General features: G+C 45.8%; 1 protein-coding gene across 5 annotated transcripts in view; it reads left to right on the forward strand.

Moving 5' to 3' along the window:
- The window catches only part of LOC144685494 (ral guanine nucleotide dissociation stimulator-like), a 157,932-nt gene extending 135,171 nt beyond the window's left edge, over positions 1-22,761 (forward strand). For 3 of the 5 annotated variants that reach the window (XM_078550071.1, XM_078550069.1, XM_078550066.1), the window contains exons 6-18: positions 601-722; positions 1,885-2,100; positions 3,121-3,224; positions 4,476-4,560; positions 9,365-9,442; positions 11,089-11,175; positions 13,044-13,076; positions 14,707-14,828; positions 15,641-15,736; positions 17,077-17,275; positions 18,070-18,315; positions 20,344-20,458; positions 21,284-22,761. In XM_078550071.1, coding sequence (XP_078406197.1) covers positions 601-722; positions 1,885-2,100; positions 3,121-3,224; positions 4,476-4,560; positions 9,365-9,442; positions 11,089-11,175; positions 13,044-13,076; positions 14,707-14,828; positions 15,641-15,736; positions 17,077-17,275; positions 18,070-18,315; positions 20,344-20,458; positions 21,284-21,459 — 1,679 coding nt within the window. In that variant the 3' untranslated portion in view covers positions 21,460-22,761. The remainder of the gene's footprint in view (positions 1-600; positions 723-1,884; positions 2,101-3,120; positions 3,225-4,475; positions 4,561-9,364; positions 9,443-11,088; positions 11,176-13,043; positions 13,077-14,706; positions 14,829-15,640; positions 15,737-17,076; positions 17,276-18,069; positions 18,316-20,343; positions 20,459-21,283) is intronic. The other 2 variants (XM_078550070.1, XM_078550067.1) reach the window with 2 other exon arrangements.
- The last annotated feature ends 528 nt before the right edge of the window (positions 22,762-23,289 follow it).

Here is a 23,289-nt window from a genome sequence, read left to right on the forward strand (position 1 = left end):
CCAACATGAGGCAATTCCATGAGGATAGAGAGGGATAATTGGAAGGAGAATTGGAGAGAAAACAAAAAACATGGAGCCTCCACCTCTATGAACGTAAATAGCTCCCTGATCCAGCCCTTTCGTTGCAATGTGCGACCAGTGCCATTCTGTTTTCAAAGTGTTTACGCGCAGTATATCCACATAGCACGGTACAGATGGTTAGTCAGTGATGTCACTGTCTGTTCCGGGCTGTTTAGATTATGATGACTCTCAAACAATTGACCAACTGCAACTTGCATTTATATAGCAGCTTTAGCATAGTAAAGCGTCCCATAGCAGCGTCATCAAGCACAATTTGACCACCAAGCTGCGTAGGGAGATTTTAGTGAGGAGTTTCTTGAAGGAGGAGAGACAGGTAGAGAGGTGGAGAGATTTAGGGGGGGAATTCCAGAGCCTGGGGCCTGGGCAGCTGAAGACACGGCTGCCAGTGGCGGAGTGATAAAAATCGGGGATGTACAATAGGTCAAATAGGGCAAAATCCAATGGTTCTCTAATGTGTAAATAGCTGATGTGTTAGCTAGTTTTAATGATAGTTAAAAGCACCTGTTTGTGTCGTTACAGCAGTTGATCACAGTAGCTGCACGTTCACTATGGTGGAGGAGAATGGATTTGAAGATGGAAAGCCTGACTTCCTCTCCTTCTTTGCTAATGTGGTAGCTGAGCAGTTTACATTAATGGATGCGGTGAGTAATGCACAAGGCTTGTCAGTTATTCTGTTGTGAAAGCACATGAATGATCGAGCGTGATAACCAGCCAACACTTCCTTCCTGTGCCATCAGAAAGGTCGTTCTCCTCAGCCTTAGATTCATTCCGGTCACATTGTGTTTCCATGATCTTGAGCTTTTGGCAATTCCCTTATTTTCCACCCAATGGGTTAGATTCAATGCTAGTTGGTTTCCACAGCATCGACTTTATAAATCTACCCCTCGCCCCCAGCACTGCTGCCGATTGAACATTTTCAATTTGTAGCTCTTCCGTCTACTTAGAGATACGGGGCAGATTTCACAGCTTTGAGCTCCCTGTTTGGGGCTTCACCCTCTGGAAGCGTTTTGAGGTTACCGAGCCCTGCAAGACTTCCACTTCATCCATTTTAGAGGATGATCTCCACATCCACATTACTGATGTGTGCACCAGGCTTTACATTGGGACATGGGTTTGATCACTGGAATGGAAGCAGGTCCTTCAGCCCCCTCGAGCCTGCCAAATGATCAGAGTGCTCTTAAATTGTTTAATCCTAATACCAAGCAAACAAATTGGAACATAGTGACGGATGTAATGGAATATTCTAAACTTGCCTGGATGAGTGCAGCTCCAACAACCCTCAAGAAGCTCAACACCATCCAGGACAAAGCAGCCCCGCTTGATCAGCACCCCATCCACCACCTTCACCATTCATTACCTCACCACCGGCGCACAGTGGCAGCGGTGTGTACCATCTACAAGATGCATTGTAGCAACTCACCAAGGCTCCTTTGACAGCACTTTCTGAACCCACGAACTCTACCAACTAGAAGGACAAGGGCAGCAGACGCATGGGAACACCACCGCCTGCAAGTTCCCCTCCAAGTCACACGCCATCCTGACTTGGAAATATATCAGCCGTTCCTTCACTGTGTCTGGATCAAAATCCTGAAAAGCAGCGTGGGTGTACATACAGCACGTGGAGTGCAGTGGTTTAAGAAGGTGGCCCAGCACCACCTTCTCAGGGCCGCTAGGGATGGGCAACAAACACTAGCCTTGCAAGTGGTACCACAGATCTCAAGAACGAATAAAAATAAATCAAATTTCTATAATTTATCCATTTTGCAAAGGTATCGGTTACGAGATTCTGTTTCTGTTATACAGGAGTTGTTTAAGAAAGTCGTTCCATATCACTGCCTAGGAAGCATCTGGTCCCAGAGAGACAAGAAAGGGAAAGAACATTTGGCGCCCACAATTCGCGCAACTGTCACGCAGTTTAACAGAGTGACGAACTGTGTCATTGCAACCTGTCTGAGTGACAAGGCGCTGAAACCTCAACAGAGAGCTAAGATCATTGAGAGATGGATTGAGGTGGCCAGGGTAAGTGAGAAAGAAGCTGGACCTGCTCAATGGGAATGAATTCAGTAAAAGCCTAAGATCTATTACATCGCAGAAGAATAAGATGCAGAATGCTATATGTGATTATCCCACATGGTGGGGATCCCAGTCTTACCTACACCTCTCTGCCTCTCTACCTCACTTTCCTCCTTTAAAACATTCCTTAAAACCTATCTCTGACCAAGCTTTCGACCATCTGTCCTAATATTTCCTCATGCAGCTCGGTGTTACATTTTGCTTTATAAACGTTCCTGTGAAGTGCCTTAGGATATTTCATTTCTTTAAAGGTGCCATATAATTAGAAGTTGTTGTTGTGAGATGGGTCACTGAGGAGGGGGAATCATAAGCCTATCACTGGCCCTCCTAAAGGCCGAGAGTGATAAAAGCCCAAGACTTAAGCAGGTGGCCAACTCTGTAAAAGCAAAAGACTGCGGATGCTGGGAATCTGAAACAAAAGCAAAAATTGTTGGAAAAACTCAGCAAGTCTGACAGCATCTGCGGAGATAACGTTTCGAGTCCAAGATGACTCTTCGTCATGACCTGATTGACAGCTGAGAAACATCCAGTCAAAGAGCCTACACCGCACGGACTGCAGCGATTCAGGAAGGCAGCTCACCACCACCTTCTCAAGGGCAATTAGGGATGGGCAGTAAATGCTGGCCTAGCCAGCGACGCCCACATCCTGTGAAAGAATAAAAAAGCTTCTTTTCCCTGATCACCGTTATTTCTATAGGCGATAAACAAAAGAGAAAACGATAAAAATGTTTTTAAATGCCCAATTATTTTTATCCTGGATTTTGTTCAAAGGAATGTTCGACAGATTAATCTTCGATTCCTGGAGACTCCAGGGCAATCCTGAAGGGTTGGCAGAAGGAGCTCTATATTCTACATTGGCCAGCCCTGGGATGGAAAGCTATAAAATAGAACCTCCTTGAAAAAAGTAAGAGATAAAAGTTTAAAACCTTACTCCCTATCAGCAGCCTTTGTCTTTCTTTACCACAGGAGTGCAGAATCTTCAAAAATTTCTCCTCGCTACGAGCCATTCTCTCTGCCTTACAATGCAACTCGGTTCACAGGCTCAAGAAAAGTTGGGACGAGGTATCAAGGTAGGAGCAAGATAAAGGTTTCATTGTTATTCCTTTTTTTTTCTGTTACTTGGTTTTCTCTCTTCACTGTCGCTGGGTCAAAACCCTGGGACTCCCTCCCTAGCAGCACTGTGGGTGTGCCTACACCACAGGGGCTGCGGCAGTTCAAGAAGGCGGCTCACTGCCACCTTCTCAAGGGTTGGGCATCAAATGCGCTCCACCTAGTGCACACATCCCACATCCCATAAAATGAATTTTTAAAAATAGCCAGCCCTACCCACAGCCTGGGAGCGTGATACCAATTGCAGTGCCCACTGCTGCCTCTGCTGATAGCAGCTAACACAGCAGAGACCTTAGATTGCACTTGGGACCTTCCAGTCTTAATGTTCACGAGCCGCAACCTTTAAACTCCTCCGCACTGCCTCCGCAGTGTGCAGTTTTGATCATTTATTGATAGCTGCCACATTCTGGCATCTTTTGATCATCTTTTTTCCACAGAAAGAATTTGGCTAAACAGATGCTTTACTTCAAATGTTGCGTTTTAAAGCATATGCATTCAAAGGAGGCCTTTTGCACATGTGCTTTACAGTATGGTGGTGGGAAACGCTGGCTAGAATTGGACCATCCCTCAGCCAAAGGGCACTGAGGCCAGTGCTGGTACCCTGATTGGCACTTGTGGTGCGGTCAGTTAACTCATGACAGACTGGGATTCAATCGTCAGAACTTCCTGCGTGTGACTCTCTCCCACATGAGTAGTGCGCTTGCCATCTGCACTGTTTGGGGGCCCGTTGTTAGCATGTGTAGCTAACACTCTTCACAGCGTTATGTAATAGGAGCTGGCAGTTTAATTCCTCCTTCCAAACTAGCCAACCGACCGGCACTTTAAATTTGTCATTTGCGCTTACACGGGTTTCCATGGAAACTAATTAAACCAGTGGTCAGGAATCCGTGGTGGCTTATAACGTGTTACATGCAATACTATATAGTAACAGGCATGATTACACAATTCACACTGCAGCTACCCATGAAAACAAACTCAACGATGCAGTGGACAAGTTCAGAATAAGTCTGCCCTACCTTGTAAGTATTCTGTGTGCTCGGAATGTGTGCAGGATAATTCCACAGTCTCCAGCCCTCCCTGCCTGGGATAATGATTCGGCCTCTTCTGATAATTTTGTGTCAGCAAATTGCTACATGTGTCACCGTTACCGGTTTTCTTGTGAGAATTTTGTTGGTTTTTAACATTGTGTGCCTTTGATTGGAATCACACAGAGAGAACTTCCGGATATTCCAGGAATTGTCGGAAATCTTCTCTGACGACAACAACCACTCCTTGAGCCGTGAGCTCCTCATCAAGGTAGGAGCTCGCCGTTTGTCTTATGAACCCACTAGAGTTTTCCAACCCCCACCTCGGGGTTGGGTCCGTTAGCTGGTTTGTACTTCACCCAAGTGGCCGCTCATCATGTGAGGCCAGATGAAGGGGGCTATCAAAGCCAGTTCTCAGTCACCACGTGCACGCTCATACACACTCACCTGGCAGCAGGCTAGGCCACTAGGTAGTAATGAGAAGTGACAATCCTGACTGAACTCCTCTACTCCGCAGGCCAGGAACACAGAGACTTGAGTTTTGGCTTGGTGTTAAATCTTGTTTGATAATGCTCCACTGTGGGACACTTTAACACATTAAAAGACGCTCTATTTAAATGCAAGTTGTTTTTGAACTCGAGAGGGTTGTCACTCAGCAGAAGTGAATCCATAACAATGGCCTTTGGTACAAAGTTAGCTTAACAACCTCACAAAGAACATTACCAAAGGAAATTAAAAGAATTTGGCATCACTAGCGTTTGTAATAAAAGAACAATCTTGCAGGAAGCCTGGGGGTATTGAATGACCAATTTACAGTATTGTATAAGACCTGCAATGTGGTTAGCAGTGAAGGTTACAAATACTCAATTTCTTGGAAGTAGCAGTATGGTCAGTATTTTCGTGCTTGTTGTCAATACATTGGAGATCAGGTGGCAGGATGTGGTCATACGCCCAGTATTCAATGAATGTTGTTTTCAGATGTGCTTCTTTGCTGTTCCAGGCACCTCTGCTAGAGGTTGCTCGCCTAAAGGTGGCCAGCTGATTGCCTGAGTGTCAAACACAGGCTCTGAAATGGGTTTTTGCTGTCAGCGGAGGTGTTTAAACCTGTCCCAGTTCCTGGCAAAACCCTGGCGACTCTGCTAGGGGAAAGTTTTTTTTTTGCACTGCAGCACATTTTTGACTGTTACTCAACATTGGTTTCCACCTCCACCCGCCCCACCCACGGGCCTCATCACTCAGTTAACTTTGCTCACAGTGTGCTTTGCAAGGGCAGTGGAGTGGTGGGTTTGCAGCTGCTACCTCCAAGTCGTCGAGTTAGTGATGAAAAGGAGAGTCGCTCATTTGGAACTACCCTTAAACTCTCCTGAACAGCCAGGAAGAGGATAGCATCTTAAGTCAGGACTGGAAGAGACATTGAGAAGGAGGAGGGGAGTTAGTGGGTAAAGGCACAGTCAAGTATGGTATTGAGTCATTTGATGAAAGGGATCCCACACTTAATCCCTGGTCTATGTTAATGTAACTGATCTCACAGGGGTTATATGATAAACATCATAAAACAGAAAAGATTTACGGGAATGGTTCCAGGGGTGAGGGATTTCAGTTATGAGGGTAGATTGGAGAAGCTGGGGTTCTCCTTAGAGAAGGTTAAGAGGAGATTTGATGGAGGTATTCAAAATCATGACAGGTCTGGACAGGGTAGTTTGGGAGAAACTGTTCCATTTAGCGGTAGGGTGGAGAACCAGAGGACACCGATTTCAGGTGATTGGAAAAAGAACCTAAGGTGTCATGAGGAAAGACTTGTTTTTTTATGCAGCGAGTGGTTAGAATCTGGGAGTCACTTCCTGAGAGTGTGGTGGCAGCACCTTCTAAACCCACAACCACTACCATTTAGAAGGACAAGGGCAGCAGACACATGGGAACACCACCACCTGGAAGTTCCCCTCCAAGTCACTTGCCACCCTGACTTGGAAATATATCGCCGTTCCTTCACTGTCGCTGGGTCAAAATCCTGGAACTCCCTCCCTAACAGCACCGTGGGTGTACCTACACCACATGGACTACAGCGGCTCAAGAAGGCAGCTCACCACCACCTTCTCAAAGGCAACTAGTGATGGGCGATAAATGCTGGCCCAGCCAGCAAAGCCCACATCCCATGAATGAATAAAAAAAAACAAAATCAAGGCTTTTGAAATGGAATTATAATAATCTGGAAAGGAAAGATTTGCACGGCTGTGGGGAAAAGGCGGGGCAATAGGACTGAGTTGCTCTTGCAGAGAGCTGGCACAGACAGGATGGGGCGAATGATTTCTTTCTGTGCTGTAACCAGTGATTCTTTGACCTTATTCACATGAAGAAGCCCAATTTGCTGGCTTATGGGGGAAAGAGTGGAGTGCTATAAGGCTGTCTGATCTCAGGCACGGTGGGGCAGTACGGTTTCAGCATTCTGAGCCCGGAAGGAGTGAGAACTAGCCAAGCTTCCTTCTCTTGCTCACTGTTCTCATTGTCGAACTTCAAACAGGAGACACATTCACTTCAGCAAAGACCCCAGAAGGGAACAAGGGTTCCATGCAACAAGGGGCTGATGAAAGGGGGGGAGATTTGGCAGAGAAACAGACTTCCCGACCCGCCGCCGTGGCGGGTTTTCCCGCAGTGGATGCCGGGATCCATTTAAATCCCCTTTAATTAACTTTGACGGGACCAGAAGATCCCGCCAGTGGGAGGGGCCAGAAAATCCCGCCCAGTGTCGAGAAGTAAAACGTGAGGGGAATCGCTTCGGAAGGGACTATCCAGGATGTTATCTGGTAACCACAGAGGAGGGAGTGGGGGGGGGATCAGTGTGTAGAAATCCCTCAGGCAGATACAGAGAAGAAATTTCTCTTAATGTGGAAATGCCTGTTTGTGTTCCAACATCTGTGTGGGCGTGATATGCAGTGTGAGGGAAAGCCCGAATACTTATCTGTCCATTTCCTTCCACTGACATCAGAATAGTCACAACTAAAGGTTTTTAAAATATTTCCCTTTTCATTTAAGTCCCTGGTTGGGCTGCTATCTAGAGATAAGTGAGAGGGCTTCCACTCCTGACTACCGCCCAATGCTGGCATGTTGTGTGTGTGGGTGTTTGTGGGCTAAGGTCTGGATCAGGCTCAGTAATCATGCCCTTATACTCAGAAAGCCACATGATGCCAACATTGACAGCCTGAACTTGTAAGAGCTTCAGAAATAGGAGCTGGAGTAGGCCATTTGGCCCCTCAGGCCGGCTTCAATCATTCAACAGGATTGTGGCTGACCTTCTATCTCAACTCCGCCTTCCTGCACCAACCCCATGTCCCTTAATTCCCTCAATACCCAAAAATCTCTCAGCCTCTGTCTTAAATAAAGTCACCGACTGAGCATCCACAGCCCCTCTGAGGTGGAGAATTCCAAATGCTCACTACCCTCTGAGAGAAGAAATTTCTCCTTGTGTGCTAGAATTGCTTGAGCTTATCCTCGACCGAACACACTTCCCAGCAGAGCCAATGAAAAATGATCAGGAGCAGGAAACTTGGTTGATTTCTCCCTCTTTCCCCACCCCAGAGGCGTTAACAACAACGACTGCCATTTACATGGCACCTTGAATGTAGTAAGATGTCCCGAGGTGCTTCACAGTGGCATTATCGAAGATTTGATGCTGAGCCGCATAAGGAGATATTAGGACACATGACAAAAGGCTCGGTTCAAGATATAGCTTTAAAGGAACACCTTGAAGGAGGAGAGATAGGTGGAGAAGTTTAGAGAGGGAATTGCAAGCAGCCGAAGATGTGTCTGGCAATGGTGGAACGATTATAATCGGGAACGTACAAGAGGCCAGAACTGGAGGAGTGCAGCGATCTCGCAGGGTTGTAGGGTTGGGGTCATTTACAGAGATCAGGACAGGTGAAGCTATTGAAGGATGATACTAGTGCTCTACAGTTGCCCAAGTTGAGGTGAGTCCACTTGGTGTGGACTGTTGACCGAGGCTGGCCTGTCAGGCTCAGCTCATCAGTGGATGTGAAGAAGCCTATTTATGGCTATTCCGGAATAAATGTCACTTATTTTTAGGATGGGGAGGGTGGGTGGGAGGACTGTCAACTTCTGCTAGTTTTTTAGTCTTGCAGTGTCAGGTTAGGCTAGGCTGTGCTGCCTCCCTTGTTCAGATCTTCCACTGAGACTCAATATCTGGGCCTACACGTGTAGAATAGTCTCTTGGGCATCAGGAAAGCAGCCAATGCCCTTGGGACTGTAACCCAGCATGCATCAACACCTTTAGAAGAGCCAGGGTTGGAGAATGCAGAAACAATGGGGAAATACAAAACTAAATTGAAAACCTGACTGTGTTGCATATCTGGGCCAGAAGTGACATGCTGTATGCCAGTTGTGGAAACATTTCTCTCCAGGCTGTGGATCAGTGAGTGGAACTCTTGTCTCTGAGTCTAAAGCTTGTGGGTTCATAGTCCCACTCCAGAGACCTGAGTACAAAATCTACTGCTGAACACCACAGTGTGGTACAGAGGGAGTGCTGCACTGCCGGGGATGCCTTCTTTAGGATTACTCAAACCGAGGCCCTGTTTTGCATCTCAACTGGACGCCTAAGGAGGAAAAGGGAAGTTCTCCCCAAAGTCCTGGCCAATATTTATCCCTCAACCAACATCATAAAAACAGATGATCTGGTCGTTCTCACAGTGCTGTTTGTGGGATTGAGCTTGCTGTGTGTAAATTGGCTGCAGCATTTCCTACATAGCAGCAGTGACTACACTTCCAAAATTGGTGGGTAAACCGCTTTGGGACATCCTTAGGTCGTGGCAGGCATTATAGAAATGCAAATTTATCTTCTTATCATGGCTGTTGGAAATACCGATAGATTTACTTCCTTTGTTTACATCCCAGGCAAAATGCCATTGTCAGGCATTGTGCTGCCACCCAAAGGAATGGCCTGGTTTAGCAGCTAGTACATACTTGTGTGGGAGAGTATCTTCATACAACTACATACAATGCCTGTCCTGTTCCTGGATGCTCACTGTGCTTGTCTCCCACTTTTTATTTTACCTCTGAAACTCTAGGAGGGAACCTCAAAGTTCGCCACCCTCGATATCAACCCAAAAAGGGCTCAGAAACGACAACAACACCAAAAGGAAATGGTAGGTTCATGTGTTGAAACCTGTTTGTGGGTCACAAGGCAAATGAAAGACTGAACATCTGTGTTTTTTTTAATTCACGTTCAAACCATTTTTGTATCCAAATCTGAAAAAGAGCCAAGTTTCTTTAAAGATTGCACGTTGGAACTTTTGAGTATTTTGGCCATCTGCAATGATCCGTGCCCTTCCCAGCTACTCATAGAAATTGGCAGATGACTGCAGCTGATTATTCAAAGTTTTTTTCTTGCACTTAAAAAATGTCTCAATAATTTTAACTAAACAAAATGGGAATTCAGTGCTGTAGCAATTGGGGAATAAAAACTGGAATTAAACAACTTTGAATTAAGAGGATAAAAACAAAAAGCTAAAAGCTACTGCGGATGCTGGAAATCCAAAACAAAATAAAAACAGAATTACCTGGAAAAACTCAGCAAGTCTGGCAGCATCGGTGGAGAAGAAATCAGTCAACGTTTCGAGCCCTCATGGCCCTTCAGCAGAACTGAAGCATAGTTTCAACAAGGGAGAAATATAAATTGGTTTAAGGTGGGTGGGGGGGAAGAGACACATTGAGGGTGTGGTGCTCACACCACACCCTCAATGTGTCTCTTCCCCCCCACCCACCTTAAACCAATTTATATTTCTCCCTTGTTGAAACTATGCTTCAGTTCTGCTGAAGGGCCATGAGGGCTCGAAACGTTGACTGATTTCTTCTCCACCGATGCTGCCAGACTTGCTGAGTTTTTCCAGGTAATTCTGTTTGAATTAAGAGGAGTGGGTAGTAATTGAGAGGGCAACAGGAATACTGCTAATCGAGATCCCGCTAATCTTGTGCCTTTCCTCGATTTTGTTTTGGAGCCTGAGGATGCATTTTCTCCTCCTCCCCTTTCTAAGGCTCTTTGGCTGGACTTGGGCCTAGCAAAGAGGATAGGCCTACTCCCAAGCCCCCACTATTAAGGAAGCTGCTCCATGGAATGAATGTGTCTCACTCTTAGGGTTTTCCTCCCACTCTGCCTGAGAGTTGCCATTGGGATGTATTCCTGGAGATTTCATCACATGACATCCTGTCTCCCACGGCTTCCTGCCCATGCTCTCACCATTGGTCTACCCAGCACTGTCCTCATCTGCCAATTGCAAGGTGAACAGACTCTTCATGACTCAGTGGGATGATTATTGACTTGTCAATCAGCCTCCCCCTGACCGACTCCTTATTTTTCTAACAAATGAAGGTTTTCAAAGAAAATGAAAAAAAAAAACAATTTCTTGTAATAGTCCTCTGATTTTCTCCTGATTTTCTGGCACCAGAGTCTTGGAGCTTAACCTTCTAAGTCTTGGAGACTCCAGGACAATCCTGGAGTGTTGGCAACCCCACTCTCTCTGCCCTCTTTCATGGTGCTCTGCCAACTCACACCCTGTGGTGGTTTGCCACACCTTTACTACACATTGACTGACGAACTTGGGCTCACTCTAACTCCTGTTTGCCAATCTTGCTAGGACAGGTTAGGAATTTGCAAGGTGTCACGAGGAACAAATGCAAATCGCTATGGCGACAGACCCATCCACTGCCATTTTCCGTTGCCCTGCCCCACCCTCAGTGTTCTGGTTTGCTAATCAGCAATTTATTCAAAAAGCTGTCTGTTGTGTTTCTCTAGGGTGTCATGCAAGGTACGATCCCGTACCTGGGGACCTTTCTCACTGACCTGGTTATGTTGGACACTGCAGTGAAAGATCATTTGGATGTAAGTGAAAAACAGGCTGGCATATTCTTCCAAAGTGGCTTTTAATTTATATACAAACAGTCATAGCCTAGAAACCATTGCTTGTGACCTTCAACCACAGACGCTTATGTGTTCTCTCTCCACTGGATTAAGTAAGGAATTAACTGTTGATTTTAAATGGGTCAATTCTTCTGCTTAATTGTCATATAAATGTGTTAAGCAATCATTTGGAATCTATCATAAATGATCATTTCTAGCCTGATGCAAATTAAATAAAAAGTGACTCCCCTAAAGGCTCTATTACTGTAGGACTGCGCCTTACAGATCAGTAGAGTCACAGGCTTTCATCCTTGTCTCAAACCTTCCATGGCCTTTCGTCCCCAACCCACTGCCCAGCAGCTAAGTAACCTCCTCCAGCCCTATAACCCTCTCAGATCTCTGCCGTCCTCCGATTCTGGTCACTTGCACATCCCCGATTTCCTTACCCCACCATTGGTGGCCAAGCCTAGGCCCTCAGTTCCAGAATCCCCTCTCTAAATCTTCCCGTTTCTCTACCTCTCCCTACCTCCTTTAAGGTGATTCTTAAAACCTACCTTGTCATAATATCTCCCTGTATGGCTCAGTGTCAAATCTTGTTTGTTTACGCTCCTGTGATGTGCCGTGGGATGTTTTACCATGTTAGACCGTAAGACATAGGAGCAAAAATTAGGCCATTCGGCCCATCGAGTCTGCTCCACCATTCAATCATGGCTGATAAGTTTCTCAACCCCATTCACCCGCCTTCTCCCTGTAACCTTTGATCCCCTTACCAATCAAGAACCTATCTATCTCGGTCTTAAATACACTCAATGTTAAAGGCGCTGTATAAATGTAAGTTGTTGTTGTTTGATCTCCAAACATTAGAGTCCCCGCTACCAATCCAACAGTGGTCAGCTCGCATTGGACTCAGTGTCCCTGGGCTAGAGAACGGGAACATCATCCAGGATTCCCATTCACTGTCCTGCGACCCCTGTTGGAAAGGGCGTGTGACTGGACGGCAGCTGAGGACAGTCTCAGGCTCCTGTGTGACAGGCCCCTGTGAGTGCATATCCACTGTCTGGTCTCACACACATGGCAGGTTACCATCTGGGTGATGCATGGATCCAGTAAAGCGAGAGGTCAATGCCATCAGCAGACGGGTGAGGGAACAAAGTGGACAACAGTGACATCAACTTGCAGGATTTGGGGCTCTTCAGGCTCAGTTTAACTAAACTACAGTAAGGATCCTAACAGAATGGTGTGTAATTTCAATAATGCCTGTTAAATATTTTGGCCTGCCTTGTGTGGGATTGTTCTGTTTATTCTGACTGAGCATCAAGCAAGCCTTTTAATTTAACAGCCCTGCTGCTTTCAGACTGCTAACAGTTCAGAATTTTGTTCTGAAAGGGATTTGCTTTCTGGTTTTGAACTGGAAATAGGAATAACAGATTAATTGGCCTGAATGCCCCTGTCCTAAAGAAGCAAAGAATGAACCCACCCCCATCACTTTGAATTGACCTCCCCTTTCCTGTGGGATAGCTCACTTGTTGGGATGTTGGGTGCAGACAGGATCAGCTTGGCCTGTGATGCCTTCCTAAGCTGGATAGCTGACCACCACATACACATGAAGGATCACACACAGACACACACAGACACACACACAGACACAATACACACACACAGGCACACACACACAGACACGACACACACACACACACACACACGACACACACACACAGACACACACACACACACAGACACAATACACACACACAGACACACACACACACACACACGACACACACACACAGACACACACACACACACCCCACTGTTTGACCTCAACTAATCTGTTCATTTCTAATTCACAGGGAGGCTTGATCAACTTTGATAAAAGGCGAAAGGTGAGTTATTTAACAGCCTGATTCATTGTTAAGTTGTAAGGTACAAAATACCGAAAATGTTAAACTTGTTTAAAACACTGGTTCAGCCTAAACTGGAGCATTGTGTCCAGTTCTGGGCACCACACTTTAGAAAGGATGTGGAGGCATTAGAGAGACTGCAGAAAAGTTTCATGAGAACGAATCCAGGGATGAGGAACTTCAGATACTTAGATTGGAGAAGTTGGGACTGTTCTCCTTGGAGAAGAGAAGAGTGAGAGGAGATTTGATAGAGAAATTCAAAATCATGAGAGTTCTGGACAGAGTGGATAGGGAAAATCTGTTTCCATTGGTGGAAGGATTGAGAGCCAGAAGGCACAGATTTAAGGTAATTAGCAAAAGAAGCAACGGCGACATGAGGAGAAACTTTTTTACACAGCGAGTGGTTAGGATCTGGAATGTTCTGCCTGAGAATGTGGTCACTGAGGTTTACAAAAGGGATCATTATCCGAAAAGGAGAAAAATTTCAAGGCAACAAGGAAAAGGCAGGGGATCAGCACTAGGTGAATTGCTTCTTCAGAGGGCCAGCACAGACATGATGGACCAAATGGCCTCCTCTGTACTGTAATCATTCTATGATTCAATGCCTTTGCCAGACTGTACAGGACAGTAATGGGGTACTCAAATTGCTGCCTAATACTGACTATTACCCCACCTAACATTGGAGAAGGGCAGTGGTGAGACCACATCTGGAGTATTGTGTACAGTACCGGTCTCCTCATTTAACGAAAGATGTAAATGTGTTAGAAGCAGTTCAGAGAAGGTTCACTAGACTAATACCAGGAATGGGCGGGTTGTCTTATGAGGAAAGGTTGGACAGTTTAGGCTTATATCCACTGGAGTTTGGAAGAGTAAGAAATGACTTGATTGAAACCTTTAAGACCCTGAGGGGTCTTGACAGGGTGGATGTGGAGAGGATGTTTCCTCTTGTGGGAGAATCTAGAACTAGGGGTCACGGTTTAAAAATAAGGGGTCGCTTATTTAAGACAGAGATGAGGAGAAATATTTTCTCTCAGAGGGTTGTGAGTCTTTGGAACTCTCTTCCTCAAAAGGCGGTGGAAGCAGAGTCTTTGAATATTCTTAAGGCAGAGCCAGATAGATTCTTGATCAACAAGGGGGTGAAAGGTTATCGGGGGTAGGCGAGGGGTTACAACCAGATCAGCCATGATCTTATTGAATGGCGTGGAAGGCTTGAAGTGCTGAGCGGCCTACTCCTGCTCCTAGTTCGCATGTTTGTATGTCAGAAGCTTAATCTCGCAAATGTGACTTTTAAATAGAGTGAACGTGCGTTATTGTTGCTGGTATTTGAAAACTCATCCCTGGTGCAGGAGCACCACCCCTCGCACCTGCCAACACCAGATTATAGAACAGCTCCCAAGTTTAAAACAGGATATTAAAGGCTGAGTGCAGAGCAGCATAGAGGCCTGGAGGCAGAGAGAATACAGCAGAGGGCAGAGGGAGAAAGCAAAGACCAGCTTTATATGACGGACGTTATTCTGTTTGGGAAAATTGGAACTGGCTGCTCTTTGCTCAGCCATATTGTACCCCTGAAATACTCATTAATGGGACCAATGAATGTTTGTCTTTCTGCCAGGAGTTTGAAGTGATCGCCCAGATTAAGTTGCTGCAGTCGGCCTGCAACAATTACTCGTTCACACCGGACCATCGGTTTGTGGAGTGGTTTCGAAGCGTGGAGCGACTGACTGAGGCTGAAAGGTAGGTGGGGGGGGGGGTCACATGGGCGAACGAGGAAGGGTCGCCAGCTGCAGCAGTTGGCGCTGTTGTCAGTTGACATAGAGAAAAGTACTGGGTACAGTTTAACTGGCGAATAGGCCTGCAGTGAGCCAAATGACATGGCAGCGTCCTCCATTTTGGACTCATTTGGTCAAGCGAAGCCAGCAACCAAGCCCTGGGCTACGGAGGGGGAAGTAAATCAGCCGCTATTGATTGGCATCCAGTGCTGGAGCGGAACTCTGAGCAAGATTGGATCACATAATCGTCATCACTATCTAGGTTCATATGCGAAGGAAGTGCTTGAAAGGTCTACTGTCCTCCATCCCCTTTGCCACGGAACCATGCCCCATTAAAGGCCATTTCTCTCTGGATCTCCGGCATTTTAAGGCCGGGTGCCTGTTGGAGAAACTGCCCAATTTTCTTTGCTCTTGATTTAAATGGCAGGGAATATCAGGCAGTCTGTCTAATGGAGTTCAGATGCAGGTCAGCCAGGATTGAACTGAAAGGCAGAGCAGGCTCGAGGGGCTGAATGGCCCACTCCCATCCCTATATTTCTGTAACCAGCACCCAACCCGCTTCACACTCTGGCGGTACATTGAAAATTACCCCCAGCGTCTTCAGGATAAAGCTGTGAGGGGAGGGGAGGAAGATTGCTGGATAAGTATCTAGTTAGAACTGAGATTAGGGTTTTGTGAGGATGAGTTCAGGTAGAGTTGATTGAAGGATGGGGCCTGATTGTTTCTGTGCTGTTCCAATCAGGAAATGTAATACTGTTATCATCGTTATTGTTCCAGTTACAATCTCTCGTGTGAAATTGAGCCTCTGGCAGAGTCGGCGAGCAACACTCTGAAGGCAAAGAAAAACTCGGGCATCATTAAGCGGTGGAGCGAGTGAGTATCATTTGCTGCATTACCCTCATTGTGCGGGAATGTCAGATACAGCCCCGATTGGGGGGACATTCAGTCCACTGTGCCTGTGCCAGCTCTTTGGAAGAGCTATCGTATTAGTCCCATTCCCCTGCCTTTTCCCCACATCCCTGAAAACCTTTCTCCTTCCACCGCCCCTTCAACAAGTGCGTTTCAGATCACAACTTGCTGCATCAACTAACATTTCTCCTCACCTCATTTCTGAGTCTCAAACACTGTAAACCTATAGTAAATTGACCATTTTACCAGGGGAGACAGCTTCTCCCGATTCACTCAATCAAAACCCTTCATGGTTTTGAACAACTCCATCAAATCTCCTCTTGACCTTCTCTGCTCTAAGGAGAACAACCCCAGCTTCTTCACATTAGTCCCTCATCCCTGTACCATTCTAGTACAAGGGTTCAACGTTCTCCCTAAATGCGGTGTCCAGAATTGGGCACAGTACTCCAGCTGAGGCCTAATCAATGCTCATTTTCATAAAGGTTTAGCACAACTTCCTCGCTTTTGTACTCGTAAGCCCCCAGCAATAAAGCCAAAGATCCTGTATGCTTTTTTTTTTAAACAAACTTGTCCAATAACCTTCTCCCCCAAAGGCTCAGTGGATGGTGTACTTACCTCCTGAGGGCAGTGCTGGCGCACTTTAAAGCTCTTTATTTTAAAAGCTGCTTAAACTTGCCCTCAGTGGCTGAATTAGTAAGTATACTGCCTGGTGTGACATCGAGCCACACAGAGCAAGGGGTAGGCCACACATTTGTTCCCTTATCCACGCGGAACTAGTTAGTTCCAGCTTGGGCTAGTAGGTGGTGGTTCCTTAAAGTTGCCCCTGGAGAGGGAGGGGCTAAAGCGGACAGGGTTTCCTGTTTCTAATCACCACCCAGTGATCCCATGCATGGGATGTGAGGTGAGGGTGGGATTGGGTCCAGCTCTTGAGGAGAAGAAAGGGGCAAAAGCCTCACGGAGGCCAGAATCAAAAGCATATTTTTAGCTGGTTATGGATGGATGTTCTTCTGTTTTTGTAACTCCCCTCAGAAACCAGAGGCTTGTTCCCCACGGGTACCCATATAACGGGGGGGGTCATTGTCGCATTGTGTAAATTGTGAGTCAACAGTCTGCTTTCTATTTGCGTTGAAGTCAACGGAAACAGGAATTGAGAAAGATAAGACAGATTGCCGATTCACTGTCACCCACTTTACAATATCGCACAAAGTTAAGGCCGACCCCAGGGGTACTGCGATACTAGTTAGGTTTTTGGAAAGGCCGGCTGTTTAATTCATTTCTGCCTCCTTTCCATTTGACATCTGCAGCAGGCAGACACCAACCACAGACACCCCAAGTACAGGTGCCCAGTCACGATCCTGTGAGCAACTCAAGTATGGACCATACCTGGGCGGTGGGGACGCGGCCGATTCAGTGAGTGTCACATCCGCTGGCTCCAGCAACTCCGACGTGGAAGAAATCAACGTCAGCTTCATCTCGGAATCGCCAGATTCCCAGGAGAAAAAGGTAGGTTAGCGGTTGCGTGTTGCGTGAAAACAGTAAAAAAAGTGTCCATCGATCCAGAGGCCTGTTAGGACAGACTGAAAAGCTTCCACCCATTGGCACAGCGATGCCAGGCAAGCAAGGGGTGAAGTGAGCCTGCTTGAGAAGGCTTAATATAAGGCAGTGGCCTGTCTCTCTAAAGAGGCATGGTGGTTTTAGATTTAAACTCCACGTTATTTAAACTTGCACAGGAAGCTCTACCCAGTTGTAGCCTCAAATCCAAGGGGAACCCCCCACCCCTGCCTTATGCTCAGTCTGTTTCCCACTGCAGACCAAATCTGTGTTTGCCAGTTGACATTGCGGGTTCATCCATAGACACATTCCATGTAGATCTACCACGGAACAATAACTTTTTGCGTGATGGATTGCCTGCAGGCCAAACTGCTTACCCTCCTGACATTGGGAAATACATGCGCAAATGAAATAAATTAAAAAATGATCATTGTCCACAATTCTTTGGCGTTGACTCGTAAAAGTAAATCGATGCGAATTTGGTTTGGCACCAGTGTCAATAGAACATTAGGTTGCCAAGGGCAATGCAGGAGCCACAGGTAGAGGTTCACTGTAAACCCATTGCAGTCCTGACCTAGAGGTTCGTAGCCTTATTTCGTTCCCTAGTTTTTTTTCTTGATCTTTGGATAATACCAGTGCCGGCTTCAAACCGGCAGGTACTACAATCCAAGACAGATCGGACTGGGCGATCTCGGTACCAGTTTGTCCCAACGGCAAACCTTATTTTTTTTTTATTTTTCTTTTAGTTCTGGGAATCAACGTCACTGTCCTCATTGGACACGTCTGGAATCGGCTCAGGGTCAAGCAGTGCCTCCTCTTCCTCGGTCTCCTCCACACCCATAACGTCCTCCAGGACGCACAAGCGCTCTGTGTCTGGAATATCCAGCTACTCCACACTATCTCTGCCACTTTATAACCAGCAGGTGGACGACTGCTGTATCATTCGGGTCAGCCTGGACGTTGACAATGGAAACATGTACAAGAGCATTTTGGTGAGTCCCCAGTCTCGAGCGGTCTAGGTCCTCTTGTGTTTCATTGTGGAACGGCTGAGATGGGATGGGGGAGATGGTGTGTAATAGATCGGTCTCAACGAATTGCAAGACATGCGAATGGTCACTTTGTTCAGATAATCTTTTGCATCAGACATTAAACCCAGGCACCCCACCACCCCAGCCAGTCTGCTCTGTCAGGTGGATGTAAAAGATCCCAAGGCCGTTATTTTGAAGAAAAGCGGACGGAGCTCTCCCTAGATTCCCTGGCCAACATTTATCACTGACCATTACCACAAAATAACCAAATCTGGTCATTATCCCATTGCGGTTTGTGGGAGATTGCTGTGCAGAAATTGGCTGCTGCATTTCCTACATTACAACAGTGACTGTACTTCTAAACATAATTGGCTTTGAAGCACTTTAGGGTGTCCTTAGGTTGTGAAAGATGCTATATAGATGCAAATTCTTTTATATTGTTCATCAACTAGATCCTGAAATCAAAGCATGGCTTTAAGGTCATTGGCAGGCATTGTATTCTGATAATAAAGAAAAAGAAGTATTATATAAGGTCGGGGTATTAAGGATTACGGAACCAAGATGAGTGGATGAAGTTAAGATACAGATCAGCCTTAATTGAATGGAAAGGTGGAACAGGCTCGAGGAGCTGAATGGCCTCCTCCTGTTCCTATGTTCCTTCCCCCATGACAACTATCAGAGTAGATAAATGCAGAGATAAAAACAAAAAAACTGCGGATGCTGGAAATCCAAAACAAAGGCAGAAATACCTGGAAAAACTCAGCAGGTCTGGCAGCATCAGCGGAGAAGAACAAAGTTGACGTTTCAAGTCCTCATGACTCTTCAACAGAACTGTTCTGTTCTGTTGAAGGGTCATGAGGACTCGAAACGTCAACTTTGTTCTTCTCCGCCGATGCTGCCAGACCTGCTGAGTTTTTCCAGGTATTTCTGTCTTTGTTTTAGATAAATGCAGAGGTTGGAATGGTGTAATCAAAGAAAGATTCCAATATGAATGTGCAAATAAAACTGGACAATTGTTTAAACTCTGCATTGGAAATAAAACTCTGACTGCATTGCCAGTCACAGAGGCCCAGCCTGCTTGGTTGCCAGTCCGAGATTCTCTCTAAGAAGGGAGGCACCAATCAGAAACCATAGTGCTTCCCAGGAGGGGCAGAAGGAGTTGGGGGTGGGGTTACCAACTCTCCAGGGTTGCCCTGGAGCCTCCCAGAATGAGAGATCGATCTCCTAGACACTGCTGTGAGCGAATACCAGGGGGAAAAAAAATCACAGGAACCTTAAAATTTTTATTTTCATATACACAACAAAAAAAAATTAGCAGACAAATTGTCCAATAAAAATAAAATTTAAAAATTGTCATTGATATTCCTATTTCCATTTTGAGAGTGGTCTACCCTCTTTAATATAGCCCAACAACTACTTCCTTCTGGTTGTATCTACCATATGCACTATTGCCCAGCATAGCAGCTGGAGGGGGGCTTCTGCCCAACCTTTGCAAACACAGCCATAGGACTTTTGGCAAAAAGGTGTCTGTGGGTATCTTTACCTTCCTAACAGGGAGTGGGCTCCCAGCTTCTGCCAGGAGCCCTCCCCCACACCCACCACCAGTGACTCTGCTGAGACCCGCAGATCACACAACGACAATACTTGCCACAAACTCACTTTCTGTGTGCCACAGACTCAACCAAAGGACCGGGGGAGGTGGGGTGGGGGGGTGTTTTGTGGGGGGAGGAGGGGGCGGGGGGGTGGGGGGATAGTTCCTCTTGCTTTTGTTGAACCACCCAGTGTGTTACTGAACCCTACAGGACAAAATGGAGAGGAGGGCAGAAAATGCATAGGGGAGGTGGGGTGGGGTAAAAAGAGAATGGACAATGAGAAACGATGGAACTGGACCCTACATATTCTCGTCTACCGAATAAGTGGGAATGTACAGCACTTGTTAATGCATCAAGTTCTACAGCTGGTGCTTTACAGGGTTAAAACTCTCTGTTCCAGGTGACGAGCCAGGATAAGACGCCCGTTGTCATTCGAAAGGCTATGGCCAAACACAATTTAGACGGGGATAGGCCCGAGGAGTATGAGCTGGTACAGCTCATCGCTGAGGACAAGGGTATGTATGTGACACAAGTACATGGGGCATGGTGGATTGTACAGTCCAGTTTGAGTTAGTAACGCTGTATAGTACAAGTGACGTGGAATTTGTTTTAGAATATAGAAAGAGACGCCTGCACAACACCCAGAGATTACTGGCTGTTGTAATCTGGTGTCAAGGAATCAGATGCCCAGAATGGGTAGACCTATTAACCCAGAAAGTGATCCACCAACTTAGCTAACTACCTCTGTTACTGCAAGGTTAACATAGGTATTTGGAAGCTTGCCTAAGCTCTGCTTGCTTACACGACACTGTCCACTATCCTACAGGGATACGTCTTGTAAATAATACCACGTAGCAGTATGGGAACTTACTATTTTCAACTCTCCTAGTGGCCAGGTTCCCAAACCATCCTGACTTGAGGGAGACAAATAGTGAACAAAGTGGGATGAAAAATACTGGCACTGCGGGTGAGGGCACGAGTCAGACAGGTGGTATGGTCCCAGGCTAAACGTGCGGCCTGTGTTAAATTAGCTGATTCCAGCTGAGGCAGCATTCGAGCCTCTGCAATTGACTTGCCCTGTCCCTGGCGTAGACCTGGGTTCCACTCACCACCATTAACCACTGACCCCTGCTGGAAGGTAGGTGCAGGTGTTACAGTGTTGCCCTGGATACACTTGACCAGCTGACCTCCCTTGCTGGCAGACAACTCATGGCGCTGAGTGAGATGTTGGCATTTGTAGAATGATACCCCTAACAAGATACCGCACATTCAGCTGATGAGGAGAGAAGATTACGGAATTAAAGGGAGTTTAACACATTAACTTTTCCTCTCTATTACAGAACTGAAAATCCCTGACAACGCGAATGTATTTTACGCCATGAATTCATCCGTCAACTATGATTTTATGCTAAAGAAAAGGGGTCACTCAAAAGCAGGCAAAACAAAGCATGTTTCAAGTTCGACTCTCCCTAGAATGAAGCAAAAAGGACTGAAGATTACAAAAAGTATCTTCTAACTTCTCAAAGTTGGACCGGCTTCCTGTGTTTTCGGGATTCACCGAAACTTTATACTAAAATAAATCAGTGTTATGAATAAATGTGCAATATTGTCTGCGACTGCAACTACTGGAAGCAACATACTACAGGCACTTATTGTCTTACTGGAGAAACTGAAAGGCATTACACTCGAATGAAATGCAGAGTTGAGAAGGAACTCCCTGTAACGGACAACTGATCCACCCTATCACACAGTTTGGGGAGAGTGGGCGCAGTGAGAGAGAAGTCATGTATTCAGTGATGTGACTTTGGTTAGATCCGTCACGTTGAGTGGCAGTGTGAATATAAGAAGATTAACTGGCTGATGGAGGGGTAAGAAACACTGGTTCTTCATGAAAACAGGAACCATTGTCCCTCAACGACTGCAAAGTAGATTGCTTTGTCCAGGGTATCAGAGGTTATTAAAGTGGAAATAGAACTCTGAACTTGTCATTGTAATATAGAAACTTTTGGTCCCTCGTTTGCAGAGCTCGTAGCTCTGTAGGTGACTCACCTATTGCCTGCGCTTGTACAGTAACCCAAGAATCACCCTGAAATTCTGAGGAGAGAGAAAGAAAAACAATGGTTTTGACCAGGTATGAAGATCCTTCTGACCATCTCTGAGTCCTGCTTATGAAGAGTCCTCCACTTTAGAGGTTGTCTGATGTCAAACGAGAACACAACAAGCAGAAGGTTTATCCAACTGCATGTTGTGCGGAGCTCAGAGAATTTTAACCTGGGAAACAAGACACATGTTTTCCTGGCCTGACGTCACCAATCAGACCATAGACTGGAAGACATCTGCTACAAGATCGTCAACTGCAATTGGTCAAGGTGACCAAGAAATGATGGCCAACCCTCAATGATTCATTCCTACATATTACCAAACGGTGGGTTCTTATTGAATAGTTAGGGGGGGTGTTGGAGCTGATGGAATTGTACAGTTAAACTTCGAGCCATTCTGTGGCATGAACACTCGTCCTTTTTTAATTTGCAAAGAATATGACTCATTTTCAAATGAACTGTGTTGACTTTTTTTTTAAAAAAAGTTTGTTTTGTAAAAACAATGGAATCTTTTTTGGGACAATATTTATTCACTGTACAGACATTATATTGATGAGTGGAATTGTAAATTTCTTACTGTTGAATATTATTTAATATATTGACTTGTTACTGATTCTAGTATTTATCTTGCTGTTTGCTCAATGGGTCTTCCCTTGTCTGGTGAAATGTGTTGTCTTTGTTACTTTTTTGTATAATGTAAAAAGACGGACGAACATGAACACAGCTTCAGGCGAGTCATTCTCTTTTGGTTGTTTTATATGTGGCTTCTAGTCAATTAATCTAACTGGGTTGTAGTTGTGTGTCACAAGGCCTTGTCAACGTGTTCTCCCTGCTGCCAGCTCCCGCAGCATTCTGCCTTTGCTTACTCCTCCGTTCATATTCCCCCGCACAGGCTCAGTTTTAGTTTTCCATCACCCTCAGATACGTGGCACGCCTACCCTACATGTTGAACTTAACCACTAATACAATTTTCAATTACTACATATGGTCCACTGTGTTGCTTTAATTAAGATATCAGTCATTTCAGCCCTTACAGTTGCTGGACATCAGCTGTGGCTCAGTGGGTAGCACTGATGCCTCTGAGTGCAAGGTCTTGGGTTTGAGTCTCACCCCAGCGTTTGAGCACAGGAAAAAAAATTAAGCTTGACATGCCCAGTGCTGTACTGTTGTAAGCACTGCCTTTCAGGTGAGATATCAAACAAAGACCTGCCAGCCTGCTTCGTTGGAAAATTTCATGGCATTATTTT

The sequence above is a fragment of the Cetorhinus maximus genome, chromosome 10 (assembly GCF_964194155.1).
Source record: "Cetorhinus maximus chromosome 10, sCetMax3.hap1.1, whole genome shotgun sequence".
Taxonomy (NCBI): domain Eukaryota; kingdom Metazoa; phylum Chordata; class Chondrichthyes; order Lamniformes; family Cetorhinidae; genus Cetorhinus; species Cetorhinus maximus.